Genomic DNA, 21,085 nt, shown 5'->3' on the forward strand with positions numbered 1-21,085 from the left:
TGAAGGTACAGTCAATAGGATTTCCTTACGGACTGGATGTAGAGTGTGATCTAGAAATAATTACCAAGGTTTGAGGCCTGAGAAACTAGAAGGATAGTTTCCACTCCCTGAGATAGGGAGGTTAACAGGTAGAGCAGTTTGAGATATCCATCAGACATCCAAGAGGACATGTTGAGTAGGTCACTGGATATACAAACCTGATTTGGGAGTAAGAGGTCTGAGTGGAAATACAAATTTAAAAATCACCTGCATATAAACTGTATTTAAAGCCAGGAACTTAGATGAGCTCACCAGGGGATTAATGGATTAATACATACAGGTTAGGGTTTCTCAGCCTTGGCACTACTGACATGTAGAGCCACAAGAGTGTGTGTCTGTGTGTGTGTGTGTGTATTTGGAGCCACAGTGTGAGTGTGTGTGTGTGTGTGTGTGTGTGTGTGTGTGTGTGTTGTAGGATGTGAAGCAGCACTCCCTGGTCTCTCTACCCACTAGATGCCAGTAGCACCTCACCTCTAACCCCCCAAACAGTTTTGATAACCAAACATGTCCCCAGACACTGCCAAATCTCCCTTGGAGAAGCAAATCACACCCTCTTCCCAGTTGAGAACCACTGATGTAAATTAAAGGACCAAACACTCAAACACTCTATCATATCCTTTCTTATCCAGGTTACAAAGCATGATTTCACTACTTTCTTCTCAGCACCAAAAACCAACTTATTCCCTTGTCCTTGCCCTGTTATCTCCAAACCTTAGTTCAATATCACCATCTCCTTCACCTATTTATACTTAGCTGCCGATATGGTTTAGTTGTGTTCCCATCCAAATCTCAACTTGAATTGCATCTCCCAGAATTCCCATGTGTTGTGGGAGGAACCCAGGGCAAGGTAATTTAATCATGGGGGCCGCTCATTCCTGTGCTATTCTCATGATAGTGAATAAGTCTCATGAGATCTGATGGTTTTATTAGGGGTTTCCCCTTTGGTTCTTCCTCATTTTCTCTTGCTGCTTGCTACCAGGTAAGAAGTGCCTTTCACCTCCCGCCATGATTCTGAGGCCTCCCCAGCCACGTGGAACTGTAAGTGCAATTAAACTTAGTTTTCTTCCCAGTCTTGGGCATATCTTTATCAGCAGCATCAATACAGGCTAATACAGCTGCTGAGCACTGCTACAGCAAAGTCCCTCCCATATGCTTATTACATGTAATTCCACATATTTTTACCCTTCATCCTTAGCTAAGCCCTCCAAAATACTGTCATGTGACCCTAGACAATTCCCTCTCTCATCCCATACAGCAGCTGTTCCAAACCTTTACCATTCTCCTTAAGGTAAATGATGTAGCCTCACTATATGTTTGTTATTTTGTTAACTGACTTCCTCCCCAACCAGCAAGTAACCTCACTGCCTGTGTGGGAACACAGTAGACATTTGACCTACGTATAAATTTTCTTCCAGACTTTGCCAGTTTCCTATTTTGCAGAAATAGGAATTTGAGGGTTTTTTTTTTAATCAGGGTCCCACTCTGCCACCCAGGCTAAAGGCTAGCATGCAGTAGCGAGATCACAGCACATGGCAGCCTCAATCTCCCAGATTCAAGTCATCTTTCCATCATTGAGGTCTATTTATAGAAATAGTAAAGTGAAGCCATGAGGAATGATCTATATCAATATTCTGCTCCAAAAATTATAAATTTAGCTCTGAATATACTTTTCTCCTGGACTTCAGCTCTTGCTAATGTAACTGACAATCTTCTGTCTACCAAATAGTCAAAAATCAGCTTCCCTCTTAACTTAACCTTCCTTAAGTACATGATATGGGCCAGGCACTGTGTAATTCTGAGCTGTACTTGAGACTGTTAACCACTCCCTAATCCTTGCAACTCTGCCCCACTGGATTCAATGACACTGGTTTATTATAGTTTTCCTCCTCTCTCTAATTCTACAGCTGCTCTTATCCCTTTACCCACCCTATAAGGTAGGTGGGTATTTCTCAATGCTGTCACCTTAACATTTTTCTCTCTTCCTTCTGTATATTCTCTGGGCTAGCTCACTCAAGCTCAAGGCTTCTATCATTACTGTTTATGCTAAAAATTTCCAAATCCATGTGCCCAAGCCAAACTTTGTTTCTAAGTTCTCAACTTTTCAACAGTCAGATAGTCATCGCTACTCAAATTTCCCAGAGACACCTCAACATGTCCAAAACGAAGCCCATCTGTTCCTTCCATATGTATTCATCTTCCTGTACTCTTTCATCCTTTCTTCATTCTTTTAACAAGTATGTGTCCAGAAGCTAATATAGGCACTGACAATACAAAGACATGCTAACTGCTCAAAAGGGACTCAGTCCAAGAAGAGAGACAGTGAAAATAATAATATAATCTAACACATACAAAGATTGGGATATGTAAAAGGTGCTACAGAAGTCTAACAATAGGCCAGGCACAGTGGCTCACACCTGTAACACCAGAACTTTGGGAGGCCAAGGTGGGTGGATCATTTTGGGTCAGGGGTTCAAGACCAGTCTGGCCAACATGGTGAAACCCCATCTCTACTAAAACTACAAAAAAAAAAAAATTAGCCAGACGTGGTGGAAGGAACCTGTAGTCCCAACTACTGGGAGGCTGAGGGAGGAGAATCACTTAAGGTGGAGGTTGCAGGCTGCAGTGAGCTGAAATGGTGCCACTGCACTGCAGCCTGGGTGACAGAGGAGACTCTGTCTCACCAAAGGAAAAAAAACAAAACAAAACAAAAAAAGTGTAAGAATGGAGAGGGGGAATTAGGGATGTTATCTTGGAGGATTTAATGTATGACTTGAATCTTAAAGTAGAACTTAACCAGGGAAAACCAGCATGAGTCAAAGCACAGCTCTAAAAATAAACAGTATCTACAAGCTATTACAAGCAATTTAAGAACATAACATCGAAAACAGGGAGTAGCATCCCTAAACTTGATCACACAGGACCTAACAGGCCATGTTGAAAACTTACACTTCATCCTGAGTACAACCAGGAACTTCAAAAGAGTTTTAAACGGGGGAATAACGTGGTAAGATTTTTGTATGAGATACATATTTCTAGCAGTTGTGTGAAAGGGTGAAGATTAGAGGCAGTTAAAAGACTAGCATAACAGTTCAGGCAAGAGGAAAGCCTTGTAAAAGTTGTCAGAATCAAAACGGAGTCACTTATGCCAAACCCTAACAAAATGGACCAGAGAGGAGGGACTCTCATGTACACACGCCTATGATAAAAAAACTATTACAAGGACTCTCTGAAAACCACAACCTTACACAAAGAATACTCCTGCAAGGCCATCTATCCAGTAACAGACTGTTCAACCCTGAATACCACTCTTGTTATTGATCCTTGTAGCCAAGATAAGTGTTTCAAACAACTTATGTAACCTTCCTTCTTTTGACTTTAAAAGCCTCCCTTTGCCTTACCTTCACCAGATATGCCAATTATCCATCATAGCACAAATATCCTGCATTGTAATCCCTTGTCATTCGTTCCCAAATAGACTCTATATTTTTGGGGGGGTCGGGGAGAGCCTCTTACTCTGTTGTTATTTTAGGTTGACAGCCTGCCCAAGGGGCAGTGGTGGTAAGGTTAGAAATAAACAGAACAGATATATAATTAGGAAGCTAAGTGAGTGGATCTTCCTAATTAATTGGCCATCCAGAGGCCAAAATCAAGGAAAAGTGAGGATTTAAGATGATTCTAAGAAGGAAAGAAATCCAATAGAAAAACAGGCAAAGGGCCAGGCACAGTGGCTCAGGCCTGTAACCCCAGCACTTTGGGAGTACAAGGCAGGCAGATCACCTGAGGTCAGAAGTTCAAGACCAGCCTGGCCAACAAGGTGACAGCTGTCTCTACTAAAAATACAAAAATTAACCAGGTGTGGTGGCACATGCCTGTTATCCCAGCTACTTGGGAGGCTGAGGTACGAGAATCACTTGAATCCGGGAGGCAGAGGTTGCAGTGAGCTGAGATCATACCACTGCACTCTAGCCTGGACGACAGAGTGAGACTCTGTCTCAAAAAAAAAAAAAAGGTAAAATAGGCAAAGGCTATAATCGGACAATCCAAAGAAAAACAAAAGGCCATTAAACAAATCTGAAAAGCACAATTTCACTAGTAATCAGTACAATACAAATTAAAACAATGGGATACCATCCTCATCTTCACCACCCCATCCATAAAAAGATTCATGAAAATTTTAAATGGATAATATTCAATGTTAGTGAAGGTGTGGAGATACAAACATGTTTATAGGCTAATAGTGGAGCATAGCTTAGAACAGGGGTCCCCACCCCCCAGAATGGTATTGGTCCGTGGCCTGTTAGGAATTGGGTGGCACAGCAGGAGGTGAGCAGCAGGCAAGCGAGCAAATCTCCAACTTTATTTACAGCCACTCCCCATCACTCACATTATCATCTCAGCTCTGTCTCCTATCAAGAGCGACGTTAAGATTCTCATAAGAGTGCAAACCCTATTGTGAACTGCACATGTAAGGGATCTACATCGCATGCTCCTTAAGAGAATCTAATGATAAATATGTGTTTGAATCATCCCAAAACCACCCACCCCTCCATCCATGGAAAAATTGTCTTCCACAAAACCGAGCCCTGGTGACAAAAAGGTTATGGACTGTTGACTTAGAATACCCGTTTGGGATGCAATTTAATAGTATATATCAACATTTAAAACATACGTCTCTTTGTTTTTTCAATTTTTTTTTTTGAGGCAGGGTCTCACTGTGTTGCCCAGGCTGGTCTTGAACTCCTGGGCTCAAGTGATCCTCCTGCCTCAGTCCCCAAAGTGTGAGCTACCACGCCCAGCCAAAACATATATCCCTTTGAACAAGCAATTCTAGTTTCAAGAATGTTGCCATCCACATTTATACACAAAGTTCTTTATAAGAATGCTTACTGTAGAGCTGATCTAAACAAGAATGTGGAGATGACCTAATCATCTATCCTTACAGTTAAGTCAATTCTAGGGTTAAATCAATTCTGATGATCTATTCTACAGAAGAGTAAAATACAACCTAAAATATATATGAAATGAAACAGAACGATTTCCAAAACATAGATATGTTAGGAGAAAAAGTAAACCATAGAACAATACATACAATATATTCTAATCGATGTTTAAGAAAATAAAAGCCCATATTTGTTTGTAAATGTACAGAAAAAGGTCTGTGAGAACAAATAAAACTTCAATTTGGAGAGAAGAGTGGAATGAAGGAATGGATGGGACAAAGGGAGATGCATTTTTCCCTAGCTAAGGGGATAGCTTGATTCCCATCCCCTGCCCACCCCGTCCCCCACATGAATTACTTTTATAATTAAAAAAATTAAAAACAAAATGTGTATGACGTGTGGCATGCGACTAGCTGATTAAGCAATTTGACTAGTAAAACAGATCCAATGGCTTTTCTAAAGCCACAGCCCAAGATAATAGGTATTTAATAAATAGACTTCTGCTAAATATTTTTTAATTGGCTATTCTTACATATGGTCACTACTGACCAAAGGGCCTGCACTGCCTGTGTCCCTTGCAGGTAGGTCAAGTCCACTTTCTGCATTCATCTTACTCAAAGGTGTACCCACAGAATTTTTCTTTGCAATGAAAGAGGCATAGTAATTGATGTTTCACATCCTATGCCTTCAATCTTCTTCAAAAGCTTTTTAAAACTACAATGAATTCTTACCATTCCAAGCAGAGTTGTAATAAAAGTTAAATGACTGAAAAACAATCAGGAGAGAGGGAGAGAAAGAAATATTTTGACTCCGAATTTAACCAAAACGTGGCTTTTATTGTTTCTTAACATACTCTTTTCAACATTTTCTCAAGAACATACACTATTTTAGAAATTTTTCCTCTTTTTTTACATAGGAAGTATTTCCTCATAAAAGGTTCTTTCTGATGACTGTTTTTAACATTGTTTGCTTCTGAAACCAAATTTCTCCAACTAACTTTCAAGTGATTTTTTTTTGGCCCATCATCTTTTTCTGCAATATCAAAGGTACTCGCACAGTAAAGTGAGGAGAAGCTTCACTTCTGAATGTAAATAAAAAATAGCAATGAAGATTTGCTTCCAGTAGAGCATTCTTTTTATATCCATGTCAAGAAAGAGGCTACTAATGAAATTGGACTAGTGGGTGATCATATTTGGGACTTTTTTATGACTTGCTGTTATGGGCTGAATTGTGTCACCCCCAAAATTCATATGTTGAAGCACTAACCCCCAGCACCTCAGAATGTGATGGTATTTGGACCTAGGTCTTCAAAGAGGTAATTAAGTTAAAATAAAGTTATTAGGGTAGGCCCTAATCCAATATAACTGACATCCTTATAAGAGGAACAAACTAGACACAGATAAACAGACTACATGCAAAAACAGGGAAGACAGCCATCTACAAGCCAAGGAAACAGGCCTCAAAAGAAACCAAACCTGGCCAGGGACAGTGGCTCATGCCTGTAAGCCCAGCACTTTGGGAGGCCAAGGCTGGAGGATCATCTGATTCCAGGAGTTCAAGACCAGCCAGGACAACATGGCGAAACCCTGTCTCTACTAAAAACACAAAAATTAGCCAGTTGTGGTGGCATGCGCCTGTAATCTCAGCTGCTTGGAAATCTGAGGCATGAGAATCGATTGAACCCGGGAGGCAGAGATTACACCACTCCACTCCAGCCTGGGCAACAGACCAAAACTCAAGTCTCAAAAAAAAAAGAAAAGAAAAACAAGTTCAAGACCAGCCTGGACAATATGGCAAAACCCCATCTCTACTAAAAATACAAAAAAATTATCTGGGCATGGTGGTGCACACCTGCAGTCTGAGCTACTCGGGAGGCTAAGGCAGAATTGCTTAAACCCGGGAGGCAGAGGTTGCAGTGAGTTGAGATCATGCCACTGCACTCCAGCATGGGTGACAGAATGAGATTCTGTCTCAAAAAAAAAATAAAAAACCAAACCTGCTGACACCTTGATCTCAGACTTCTAGCCTCCAGAACTGTGAGAATATACATTTCTGTTATTTAAGCTATTGTTATGGACTGAATTTTGTCCTCCCAAAATTCATATGTTGAAGCACCAACCCCCAACATATACGCACTTGGAAATAGGACCTTTAAGGAAGTAATAAAGGTTAAGTGAGGTCATAAGGGTCAGCCTCTAATCCAATAGGACTGATGTCCCTATAAGAGGAAGACACACTAGGGATATGCATGGATAGAGAAAAGGCCATGTGAAGACACAGCAAGAAGGCATCCATCTGCAAGCCAAGAAGAGAGATCTCACCAGAAACCAATGGGATATCATCCTCATCTTCATCACTCCCCCACTAAAAAGATTCACAAAATCTTAAAAGATGAATAATATTCAGTGTAAGTGAAGGCGTAGAGATACAAACATGTCTATATGCTAATGGTGGAGCATAGCATATATCGGAGGGCACTTTGACCTTGGACTTACAGCCTCCAGAACTGAGAAAATAAATTTCTGTTGTTTCAGCCACCCAGTCTGTGGTACTTTGTTATGGCAACCCTAGCAAATGAATACACTTGCCAATCCAGTAATTTTAAAAGTATGTTTGCTTTTCCATGTCACAGAAGATTAAGCATTTAAGCATTCCCACCAAAACAATAAAAACATGGCAGCTTTTTATAATATCTTTCTTACCTTCTTAAATAATGTAGCAGATGCCATTTCAGACCCATTTAGTGTCTTTAAGAGGAACATCGGCCAGGAAGATGTATTCATCTGGTACCCTGTTTAATAAAATAAATTAGATATCATGAAAAAGCCTCCCTGTGATACTATATCAGGTTGGTATAAAAAATAGGTTTCATTCACCACTCTTCTTGAGAGAATGACTTTCTTATCTAAGAACTTTGGACAAGGGCAAGAGGAGCAGATATACCCTCCTCTCAATGCTAGTATCCCACTGTACTGGCTGGCAACAATGTTACAGTGGGGATAGAAACTCTGATTTTAAGAGAAGCCAGTATCTAGGATTCACCAACAAACATGTATACGTTGGGAATGAACCATAATACCAGGGGTGATCTAAGCTGGAGCTCAGGAGTGCTTCCATTCCACCACCAACAATCACACAAACAAGGGCAAAGGCTGTAAAAGACTTCTATCCCCCTTTTCCTCAGGGCCCCTGGCTTCTTTCATTTCAGAAAGACAGTTTTCTGTCAAACTCAGTGCATATACACACAAAACAGTACATTCATTCCACGTAATTTTACCTCAAAAGAAAAAAACCTATAGATATTTACTCATTAATGATATATATGCTAAAGTATTTTGGGGATGTGCACTGATGTCAACAACTTACTCTGAAATGATTAAAAAATAAGGACTGATGAATCAATAGGACAGATAGATGGATAGATATGTGATAAAGTATAATAAAATGATAATGGTAGAATCTAGAAAGTGGGCATGGGGATACTCATTGTAAAATTCTTTTACCTTTTCTGTACATTTTCCATAAAATGAGTTAGAAAAAAAGACAGCTCTCACTTTAGCACTCTTAACACATACTAATAATGACCTTCTTTTAGAATTTGTATCACTCAACAGGTGTCTTTTCTAGAGATCTCACCAACTAATGGTATCACAGCATCTGGTATATGCAGCAGGGAGCAGGGGTCTGCTAGTTTTCCTGCTTTCTGGAGGCAATCTGTTGCATGCAACACCTGCTTGCCTCAATGCCAGAATTAGAAAGAACTTGGCATGTGCCCCTGATGAGTGCATATATTAAGACAGGGAGGTGGGAGAGGGATCCAAGATGGCCGAATAGGAGCAGCTCTGGATTGCAGCTCCCAGCAAGAGTGCGGAGGGTGAGTGGTTGTCACATTTCCAGATGGACTTTTACTGCCCAGAGACCAGGAGATTCCCAGGAGGAGGAGCACCATGGGTATCCAGCACGGCTGTTTTAGCCAACACGGCAGGTCTCCGCACAAAAACTCACACGGGTCCAGGCGCCGTTTCAGCTGGCAACTGAAGCGCATGGGAGACAGAGTCGCCCATTCAACTGATTAAAAAGGGGACTCAAACAGGGAGCCAGGCCAGGAGATTCCCAGGCGAAAAAGCTCCACGAGTCTCCAGTGTGGCTGTTTCAGCAGGCGCAGTGGGTCTCTGCACAAGAAATCACACAAATCTGGATGCCATTTCAACTGGTGACTAGAACGCCTGGGAGACAGAGTCGCCAGTTCAATTGAAAAAAAAGGGGACTGAGGCAGGGAGCTAAGTGATCAGGCTCGCCAGTCCCACCCCCACAAAGACCAGCAATCTGAAACATTCTGGATTGAGAGTTTCACAGTAAGCACAGGTGAACTGGGACGTTCCAGCTCTGTGGGGGAGGGGTGTCTGCCATTACCGAGGCAGATCACCACTACCAAGGTAGTCTGCCATTGATGAGGCAGTCTGCCACTGCTGAGGCAGTCTGCCACTACCGAGGCGGTCTGCCACTACTGAGGCAGTCCGCCATTACAGAAAGAGTCTGCCATTACAGAGGTGGGCTGCCACTGCAGAGGCAGTTCTAACTGTACCCCTATAAACAGGACTGCGGGGAAGTTCACATGGCAGCTAGGTGAAGCTCACAGCAGCACAGCAATGCCTCTGCCGGCAGACTGTGACTAGGCTGCCTCCTCACTGGGCAGGGCATCCCTGAAAAAAAGGCAGCAGCATGACAGAAACTTATATATAAAGGCCTACCTTCCTGGGGCAGAGAACCAGGAAAAAAAAGGCGGTTATGAGTTCTGCTGCAGTAGACTTAAATGTACCTGCACAGCAGCTCTGAATGGAAGAACAGAGCTCACAGCTCAGCACTTGAGCTCCTATAAAGAACAGACTGTCTCCTCAAGCAGCTCCCTGACCCCCATATATCCAAAGAGTCACCTCATAAAGGAGAGCTCAGACTGATATCTGGTGGGTATCCTTCTGGGACAAAGATAGCAGAAGAAGAAACTGGCAGCAACCCTTACTGTTCTGCAGCCACTGCAGGTGATCCCCAGGCAAGCAGGGTCTGGAGTGGACCTCCAGCAGTCCTACAGCAGAGGGGCTGGACTGTTAGAAGGAAAACTAAGAAACAGAAACAAATAACTTCATCATCAAAAAACAGGACGTCCACTCAGAGAATCCATCTGACAGTCACCAACTACAAAGATCACAGGTAAATAAATCCACAAAGATGGAAAGAAACCAGTGCAAAAAGGATGAAAACAACCAAAACCAGAATGCCTCTCCTCCTCCAAGGAATCACAACTCCTCACCAGCAAGGGAACAAGACTGGATGGAGAATGAGTGAATTGACAGAAACAAGCTTCAGAAGGTGGGTGATAACAAACTTCTCTGAGCTAAATGAACAAGTTCTAACCCAATGAAAAGAAACTAAGAACCTTGAAAAAAGTTTGACGAACGCTAATGAGAATAAATAGCTTAGAGAGGAATATAAATGAATTGATAGAGCTGAAAAACACAACACGAGAACTTCACAAAGCATAAACAAGTTTCAATAGCTGAATTGACCAAGCAGAAGAAAGGATATCAGAGATTGAAGATCAACTCAATGAAATAAAACAAGAAGGCAAGATTAGAGAAAAAAGAGTAAAAAGAAACAAACAAAGCCAGCAAGAAATATGGGATTATGTGAAAAGACCTAATCCACATTTGATAGGTGTACCTGAATGTGATGGAGAGAATGAATCCAAGCTGGAAAACACTCTTCAGGATATTATCCAGGAAAACTTCCCCCACCTATCAAGGCAGGCCAATATTCAAGTACAGGAAATACAGAGAATACCACAAAGATATTCCTCAAGAAGAGCAACCCCAAGGCACATAATCATCAGATTCACCAGGGTTGAAATGAAGCAGAAAATGCTAAAGGCAGCCACAGAGAAAGGCCAGGTTACCCAGAAAGGGAAGCCCATCAGACTCACGGCAGATCTCTCAGCAGAAACCCTACAAACCAGAAGAGAGTGGGGACCAATATTCAAAATCCTTCAAGAAAAGAACTTTAAACATAGAATTTCATATCTAACCAAACTAAGTTTCATAAGCAAAGGGAGAAATAAAATCCCTTACAAACAAACAATTACTCAGAGATTTCATCACCACCAGGCCTGCTTTACAAGAGCTCCTGAAAGAAGCACTAAACATAGAAAGAAACAACCAGTACCAGCCACTCCAAAAACATAGCAAATGGTAAAGAGCACTGACACAATGAAGAAACTGCCATCAACTAACAGGCAAAACAACGAGCTAGCGTCTAAACGGCAGGATCAAATTCACACATAACAATATTAACCTTAAATGTTAATGGGATAAATGCCTCAATCAAAAGACATAGGCTGGTAAATTGGATGAAAAGTCAAAACCCATCAGTGTGCTGTATCCAGGAAACCTATCTCACATGCACGGATACACACAGGCTCAAAATAAAGGGATAAAAGATTTACCAAGCAAATGCAGAGCAAAAAAAAAAGCAGGAGTTGCAATCCTAGTCTATGATAAAATAGACTTTAAACCAACAAAGATCAAAAGAGACAAAGAAGGACATTACACAACAGTAAAAGGATCAATGCAACAAGAAGAGCTAACGATCCCAAATATACAAACCCAATACAGGAGAACCGAGATACATAAAGCAAGTTCTTAATGACTTACAAAGAGACTTCAACTCCCACACAATAATAGTGGGAGACTTTTTAACACTCCACTGTCAATATTAGACAGATCAACGAGACAGAAAATTAACAAGGATAGGCTGGGCGCAGTGGCTCATGCCTATAATCCCAGCACTTTGGGAGGCCAACGCGGGTGGATCACAAGGTCAGGAGATCAAGACCATCCTGGTCAACAAGGTGAAACCCCGTCTCTACTAAAATTACAAAAAAATTAGCTGGGCATGGTGGCGCGTGCCTGTAATCCCAGCTACTCAGGAGGCTGAGGTAGGAGAATTGCCTGAACCCAGGAGGCGGAGGCTGCGGTGAGCCGATATCGTGCCATTGCACTCTGGCCTGGGTAAACTCCGTCTCAAAAAAAAAAAAAAAAAAAAAAAAACCAGATAATTAACAAGGATACTGAGGACTTGAACTCAGACCTGGACCAAGAAAACCTAATAGACGTTTACAGAACTCTCCACCCCAAATCCACAGAATATACATTCTTCTCAGCACCACATCACACCTACTCTAAAATTGACCACATAATTGGAAGTAAATCACTCCTCAGCAAATGCAAAAGAATGGAAATCATAACAGTCTCTCAGACCACAGTGTGATCAAGTTAGAACTCAGAATTCAGAAACTAACTCAGAACCGCACAGCTTCATGGAAACTGAACAACTGGCTCTTGAATGTGGACTGGATCAACAATGAAATGAAGGCAGAAATAAAGATGTTCTTCGAAACCAACGAGAACGAAGACACAACGTACCAGAATCTCTGGAACACATTTAAAGCAGTGTCTAGAGGAAACTATATAGCAATAAATGCCCTCATGAGAAGCAAGGAAAGGTCTAAAATCGACACCCTATCATCAAAATTGAAAGAGCTAGAGGAGCAAGATCAAAAAAACTCAAAACCTAGCAGAAGACAAGAAATAACTAAGATCAGAGCAGAACTGAAGGAGACAGAAGCACAAAAAAACCCTTCAAAAAATCAATAAATCCAGGAGCTGGTTTTTTGAAGAGTTTGACAAAACAGACCACTAGCCAGATTAATAAAAAAGAAAAAAGAGAATAATCAAATAGATGCAATAAAAAATGATAAAGGGGATATCACCACAGATTCCACATTAAATACAAACCACCATCAGAGATTACTACAAACGACTCTATGCACATAAAGCAGTAAACCTGGAAGAAATGGATAAATTCCTGGACACTTACATCCTCCCAAGCCTAAACCAGGAAGAAGTCGAAACCCCAAATAGACCAATAACAAGGGCTGAAGTCAAGGCAGCAATGATAGCCTACTAACCAAAAAATGCCCAGGTCCAGATGGGTTCACAGCCGAATTCTACCAGACACACAAAGAGGAGCTGGTACGGTTCCTTCTGAAACTATTCCAAACAATCCAAAAAGAGGGAATCCTTCCCAAATCATTTTATGAGACCAACATCATTCTGATACCAAAACCCGGCAGAGAATCAGCAAGAAAAGAAAACTTCAGGCCAATATCCATGATGAACACAGATGCAAAAATCTTCAATAAAATACTGGCAAACCGACTGCAACAGCACATCAAAAAGCTTATCCATCATGATCAAGTAGGCTTCATCCTGGGGATGCAAGGCTGGTTCAACATATGCAAGTCTATAAACGTAATTCACCACACAAACAGAACCAAAGACAAAAACAATATGATTATCTCAACTGATGCAGAGAAGGCCTTCCACAAAACTCAACAGCCTTTATGCTAAAAACCCTCAATAAACTAGGTATTGATGGAATGTATCTCAAAATAGTAAAAGCTATTTATGACAAACCAATAGCCAATATCATACTGAATGGGCAAAACTGGAAGCATCCCCTTTGAAATCTGGCACTAGACAAGGATGCCCTCTCTCACCACTCCCATTAAATAGAGTATTGGAAGTTCTAGCCAGAGCAATCAGGCAAGAAAAAGAAAGAAAGGGTGTTCAATTAGGAAAGGAGGAAGTCAAACTGTCTCTATTTGCAGATGACATAATTGTATATTTAGAAGACCCCATCATCTCAGCCCAAAATCTCCTGAAACAGATAAGCAATTTGAGCAAAGTCTCAGGATACAAATCAATGTGCAAAAATCACAAGCATTCCTATACACCAATAACAAACTTAAAGAGAGCCAATCAAGAACAAACTGCCATTCACAATTGCTAAAAAGAGAATAAAATACATAGAAATACAACTAACAAAGAACGTAAAGGACCTCTTCAAGGAGAACTACAAACCACTGCTCAACGAAATAAGAGAGGACACAAACAAATGGAAAAACGTTCCATGCTCATGAACAGGAAGAATCAAAATCGTGAAAATGGCCATACTGCCTAAAGTAATTTATAGATTCAACGCTATCCCCATGAAGCTACCAATGACCTTCTTCACAGAACTAGAAAAAAACCACCTTAAACTTCATATGGAACCAAAAGAGAGCCCGCATAGCCAAGTCAATTCTAAGCAAAAAGAAAAAAGCTGGAGGCATCACACTACCAGACTTCAAACTCTACTAGAAGGCTACAGTAATCAAAACAGCATGGTACTGGTACCTAAACAGAGATAGAGAACAATGGAACAGAACAGAGGCCTCGGAGGCAACACCACACATCTACAACCATCTGATCTTTGACAAACCTGACAAAAACAAGCAACGAGGAAAGGATTCCCTATTTAATAAATGGTGTTGGGAAAACTGGCTAGCCATGTACAGAAAGCAGAAACTGGATCCCTTCCTGACACCTTACACTAAAATTAACTCCAGATGGATTAAAGACTTAAACATCAGACCTAACACCAGCAAAACCATAGAAGAAGGCCTAGGCAAAACCATTCACGACATAGACATAGGCAAGGACTTCATGACTAAAACACCAAAAGCACGGGCAACAAAAGCCAAAATAGACAAATGGGACCTAACTAAACTCCAGAGCTTCTGCACAGCAAAAGAAAGGATTATTTAGAGGGTGAATCAGCAACCTACAGAATGGGAAAAACAGTTTGCAATCTACCCATCTGACAAAGGGCTAATATCCAGAATCTACAAAGAACTAAAAGAGATTTATAAGAAAAATACAAACAAGCCCATTCAAAAGTGGGCGAAGGATATGAACAGACACTTTTCAAAAGAAGACATATATGAGGCCAACAAACATATGAAAAAATGTTCATCATCTCTGGTCATGAGAGAAATGCAAATCAAAACTACACTGAGATACCATCTCACGCCAGTTAGAATGGCAATCATTAAAAAATCTGGAGACAACAGATGCTGGAGAGGATGTGGAGAAATAGGAACACTTTTACACTGTTGGTGAGAGTGTAAATTAGTTCAACCATTGTGGAATACAGTGTGGCAATTCTTCAAGGACCTAGAAATAGAAATTCCATTTGACCCTACAATCCCATTACTGGGTGTATATCCAAAGGATTATAAATCATTCTATTATAAGGACACATGCACACTATTGTTCACTGCAGCACTGTTTACAATAGCAAGGACTTGGAACCAACCCATATGCCTATCGATGATGATAGACTAGACTGGGAAAATGTGGCAGATAGACACCATGGAATACTATGCAGCCATAAAAAATTATGAGTTCGTGTCCCTTGTAGGGACATGGATGAATCTGTAAACCATCATTCTCAGCAAGCTGACACAAGAACAGAAAATCAAATACCACATGTTCTCACTCATAGGTGGGTGCTGAACAATGAGAACTGATGGACACAGGGAGGGGAGCATCACACACTGAGGTCTGTGGGGGGAACTAGGGGAGGGACAGTGGGCGGTGGGGAGTTGGGGACACGAGGAGAAATGCCAGATATAGGTGATGGGGAGGAAGACAGCAAACCACATTGTCATGTATGTACCTATGCAACAATCTTGCATGTTCTTCACATGTACCCCAGAAACTAAAATGCAATTTTATATATATATATATATAAATAAGAAATAAATATTCTAAAGTATTTTCATCTGGGGGAAAAAAAAGACAGGGAGGCACACAAATCACTGGCAATGGGTGCAGGTTTTGTCCTATTCTCCATCAATAGGACAAAACATGCAAAAAAGGTAAGATGGAAAGTCATCCTCTAATGATCCTATACCAAAATCCCCTTCATCTGATTAGAAAAACAATTACTGCTAGAAAAACAACTAACGGGGTGGAGGGTGATTTGTCACATACTCCCTTATAAAAAATCAACATTATTATTCTCCATTCTATGGAGAGTATTGTGTAAGAATCATTCTCTGGTCCTTAAGCCTTTCTCTCAACCCCCATATTATCCTAATCCATCATGTGCCAAGATTTTCCTGAATGTAGCATTTTACTTAACACTATAATTGCTTAAAGTCAAACATAGATTTAAAGACCAAAATTACATTAAGGCACATACAAAAAGTTCAAAAAGAGATAAAACTAATCTATAAGGTTAGGAAGTCTAAATGGTAGTACCTTTAGGAAAGGAGAGATTATGACTGGTTATCCGCAGGAGTGGGTCTTCTGAGGGGCTGATAACATTCTATTTTCTGATTTGGATGATGGCTTTACAGATATGTTCATTTATAAGCTATATACTTATGACCTGTACACCTTTCAGTTTGTGTTAAAACTTTTCAAAATCTTTTAAATCATAATCTTTAAAGTTTAAAAAAATAAATCATTTTAAAAGGAAAACTATATAAGTTGTATTATAATAAAGTGGAAATTAAACTATTCAAAAGTACGTAAAAGAAAACTGGCACCAATTATGCATTTTTTTATATATTGCCAAAATAGATACTAATCAGCAGGCATTTCATGCATTTCATATTTTTAAATAAAACAAAGTCTAAGAAGTAATTTTATTTAAAAAAAAAGACCATAAATCTAGTTAAGCATTTGCAATGCTGACAATTACAATAGCAGCATCTCCTTTAAACAAACTGCAAAAATCTACTATATTGCAAAAAGAGAAATAAAATCCAAATACAGAACCACTAAGCCCAGATTTGCCCAGATCTTTCATAGAGATTTATGTATAATTTGAGAAGTATTATAAACAACAAAAGATGTAATATGGAGAAAGAAGGCAAAGAGCAAAAAACAAACATGCCCCAAACCATCTTCTTGGAATAACATATCTCCAATTAGTTTTTTAAAATATTTTAGCCAGGCCTGGTGGCTCACACCTGTAATACCGGCACTTTCGAAGGCCAAAGTGGGCAGATCACCTGAGGTCAGGAGTTTGAGACCACCAGGCCAACATGGTGAAACCCAGTCTCTACTAAAAGTACAAAAATTAGCCAGGCATGGTGGTGGGCACCTGTAATCCCAACTACTTGGGAGGCTGAAGCAGAAGAATCGCTTGAACCCAGGAGGTGGAGATTGCAGTGAACTCAGATTGTGCCACTGCACTCCAGCCTGGGTGACAAGAGTGAAACTCCATCTCAAAAAATATATATATGTACATATTTTTTTTAATCAAAATAGTTATAACGAACAAATAGAATAAGGACAGCATAAAGAGGTATTACTAAAAAGAGGGGCTACTGTTAATATCTTAAATTTGTGGTTCTCAAGGAATTTTTCACTAATAGGAAAACAAATAAAATCTATTATTTTATTGTGCTTTGCAACAAGGAATTTTCATTTTCAGCACTGTAAAGAGGAAACAAACAAAAATCAATATCCACCATTCACTCAAAGTGTAGGACAGCAACTAAATAAAATCATTTCTTTCCTACAGAGCATCATGGTATGCTTAAATTTTAAAAAGAAAAACGTTGCCCCAAATTAGTTACACGCTTTTTACTTTTCATATTTTTAAATAAAGTCTAAAAAGTAATTTTATTTTTAAAATGACCATAAATCTAGTTAAAGCCTTAGAAATATAAATTACAATTGACCCAGCAATCCCATTACTGGGTATATATCCAAAGGACTATAAATCATTCTACTATAAGGACACATGCACATGAATGTTCATTGCAGCACTGTTTACAATAGCAAAGACCTGGAACCAACCCAAATGCCCATCGATGATAGACTGGACTGGGAAAATATGGCACATATACACCATGGAATATTATGCAGCAATCAAAAATGATGAGTTCGTGTCCTTTGTAGGGACATGGATGAATCTGGAGAACATCATTCTCAGCAAACTGACACAAGAACAGAAAATGAAATACCGCATGTTCTCACTCATAGGTGGGTGATGAAAAATGAGAACACATGGACACAGGGAAGGGAGTACCAAACACTGGGGTCTATTGGGTGGAAGAGGGGAAGGACAGCGGGAGGGGGAGCTGGGGAAGGATAGCCTGGGGAGAAATGCCAAATGTGGGTGAAGGGGAGGAAGGCAGCAAAACACACTGCCATGTGTGTACCTATGCAACTATCTTGCATGTTCTGCACATGTACCCCAAAACCTAAAATGCAATAAAAAAAGCATTTAAAATGCTTAACTAGACTTTGTTTTATTTAAAAATATGAAAAATTTGGTCAAAATTAAGGTACATATTTTGCACCTTAAAATCTTTGCTAAAACCTCCATTTTCTCTTTTTCAAAGACCTAAAAGTACTAATTCCTGCCCTCTTACTCTGATTTCTTCCCACTGTAGGTAAAATGAAATTCTTGAGTTTGAAACTGGAACCTGAATGTGGAATCACACCCTTCCCTATTGTTATCCCCATTGATGAATGGCTCAGTGGACAATATTGAGAGAGCATGTGCCTTGTATCAAATGCTACGAAGTTCTTCCCCAGAAGGAGTTCTGAATTTGCATGTGTAATCTAGTAGAGCTGGTTTTGACATTTCAAGTTTGAAGACCTAGCATGAGTTTTGCCCTGGAGTGGGGAACCTTCGGCACACACATGCCAAATATGTACTTAAGCAAAACTCCACAACAGATGGTATTGAGTTCCTCTCTCATCATGCATTCTCCACAGTAACCATCTGACCATCTATTTTCAAGAATGCCTAAGAAAATAAATTTCAAAAAGCCACTTAAAGCCATTTCTATTGAATATCACATTAGAAAGAATATGCTATTTTTACAACTGTTTCTTCTTACCTAGAGGAGGCTGAAGTAAGTCTCCGTCCTTTTCACATGTCCCAACAGGTTGTATGTCTGGTGAATCGACAAGTCTCCAAAAATCATTTCTATTGTCACTACCATCCAGCCGTAACCGTAACCTGGCCCCAGTAATTCCAATAACCGTAGCAATACATACTGAAGTAGCATTGCGAGGGTCACGGGCTTCCAATTTCATACCAACTTTGAAATCATTCACAGGTGGAATCTGAGACTATATATATAAATAAAATTTGGTTAAAATGTACCAACTATAAGAAAAGACACATGGTCAGCTATGTCACCAGAATACCTGAGGAACATTTTAAATACCAGTCACAGTGGATGATGAGTGAGGTCTGAGCTATAAAGAAAGGTTAAGGAAAAAGACCTTCAAACTCTCTCCTTGGCTTGACATGCAGCATAAAAACACTGCCTGCTGCTGTTCTCACTCATCTGTCCACGTCCAGGCAACCCAAATACAGACTCTAAAATATTCCCTGAGTGCCTTTCTAAAGTAGGAATCTGATTAGGCCATTCCCCTTGAAATAAGCCAACCAGCAGCTCACCACTGCCTGTGATAAAGTCCAACTGCTCTGCAGTTTAAATGCCCCCACACCTTTAACCTCATTCTCACATTATTGCCTCTATCCTCTTTGTGCTTCCGCCATCCCATGCCATCCCTTAATACTCAGATTCTTTCATGCCCATGTGTCTTGACTTTGGATATTCTCTCTGCCTGGAATATCCTTCCCCCTATTCCAACCATCTCAAATAGTGTCTCTCCTGTGAGCCCTTCCAATATGGAGTTACCACACTTCTCATTAATTATTTATTTACATGTCTGCCTTTCCCACCAGATGGGCAATCATATAAAGCTTAGTATACCTGACACAGAGAAGTTCTTAATTAATGAACACAAAGAGACCACCTGGCTCTTCAGTGTCACTACCACAATCCCACTGTCTCCTCACACTACCAGAATCTAACACGGACATCCTCCAACAAGTTAATAGTTTAACAAACATCTACAGAATTTTGGCATACCTGACGGAAGCACTCTGAAGGAGCACTTATAGACCCAGTCTCTTTCAAATACTCCTCCCAGTGGAAATCATCTGGAAAAAACACATGTACAAAATAGTTTTGTAAAGCATACACAATGTAACTTTTAGTATATACAACTTTCAGGATTAAAATGGGTTTTAGTTCCATGCCTCTTAAAAAAAAAAAAAAAAAAAAAAAAAAACTTCCAAAAGAGTAGATGCAAACGTCCTGATCTATATTTCATAAACAGCATAAAAATAAAAAATAAGACAATATCCTGATAATAATGGTTCAGATATAAATTATAAACTAGATACTCTCAATGTAATATGGACTACAACAGAGTGATTCTAAAATTGTGGATGACAGAAATAACTAAAGAAACTGTTAAAAAGTAATAGCAAAGCCTACCCGTATCTCTCTAATATAAATTTATTAAATAAATATGTTTTCACCACTTCATTCCATTAATATGAAGGCACTTGTTCATTATTCATGGGAAGCTAAAGGTGTTTAGTGTGTGGTCAAACAGAATTTCACCCCTGCGATGCTTTATGGCAAGAAAAAGTCCAGAAACCAGAGTAGTTTCTCAATGGACTACTAGATCTCCATTCAGAGTGACAAGAAGATGGTGGCAGAACAAAGCAATAAGCCAGTCATCAGTACAGTCACTAATATGGATTTTTTTAATGACCTATATTTTCTACAGACTCTTGCTGTCCTTCCTCACTTAGTCTTCATGACGTATTATAATGTTAGAGAAGAAGATCAAAAAACAGAGCACATTGCCTGGCTTGAACATTTCAATTCACTGTGCCAGCCAGACTGTCAACACACTGAGAAAAAGGTTTGATGATAGTAGGGAAAGTACCAGTAATTCACATGATGCTTAATTCTCATCATTCATGAGGTTTTTCTATGGTCTTGTTAAATTTCCTCACTATAAAAATACTGGGTTTGACAGTTCTCTTTCCTGGAATAATCTACGTTTACCAGCTTCTTATATTTCCTATAAAAGATATTATACTTAGATGACTCCCTCTTCGCAAAAAAAAAAACAAAAACAAAAAAAAGCCCCACAGAGTGCTGATAATTGTTTAACAACCAGCTTTTAGGAAAATACAACAAAAAACCTGACTGACAGTGTTTGCAGATTTCTGTGCTTTAAATATGACCACCATGGTTGACTGTAAGGTGCCAAGGTAAAACCACTAACCATGAAATTGGGAAAAGATGTGCAGAATTGGCTCTCCCA

General features: G+C 39.9%; 1 protein-coding gene across 13 annotated transcripts in view; it reads right to left on the reverse strand.

Annotated features, from left to right (window-relative positions):
• Nucleotides 1-21,085, reverse strand: part of SCML2 (Scm polycomb group protein like 2) — a 128,778-nt gene that overhangs the window by 87,728 nt on the left and 19,965 nt on the right. For all 13 annotated transcript variants that reach the window (XM_054250760.2, XM_054250765.2, XM_035288247.3 and 10 more), the window contains 3 exons: nucleotides 19,831-19,901; nucleotides 18,784-19,018; nucleotides 7,682-7,770 (listed from right to left, as the gene is read on the reverse strand). In XM_054250760.2, the coding sequence (XP_054106735.2) occupies nucleotides 7,682-7,770; nucleotides 18,784-19,018; nucleotides 19,831-19,901 (395 nt within the window). The remainder of the gene's footprint in view (nucleotides 1-7,681; nucleotides 7,771-18,783; nucleotides 19,019-19,830; nucleotides 19,902-21,085) is intronic.

The sequence above is a fragment of the Callithrix jacchus genome, chromosome X (genome assembly GCF_049354715.1).
Source record: "Callithrix jacchus isolate 240 chromosome X, calJac240_pri, whole genome shotgun sequence".
In the NCBI taxonomy this organism is placed as follows: Eukaryota; Metazoa; Chordata; class Mammalia; order Primates; family Cebidae; genus Callithrix; species Callithrix jacchus.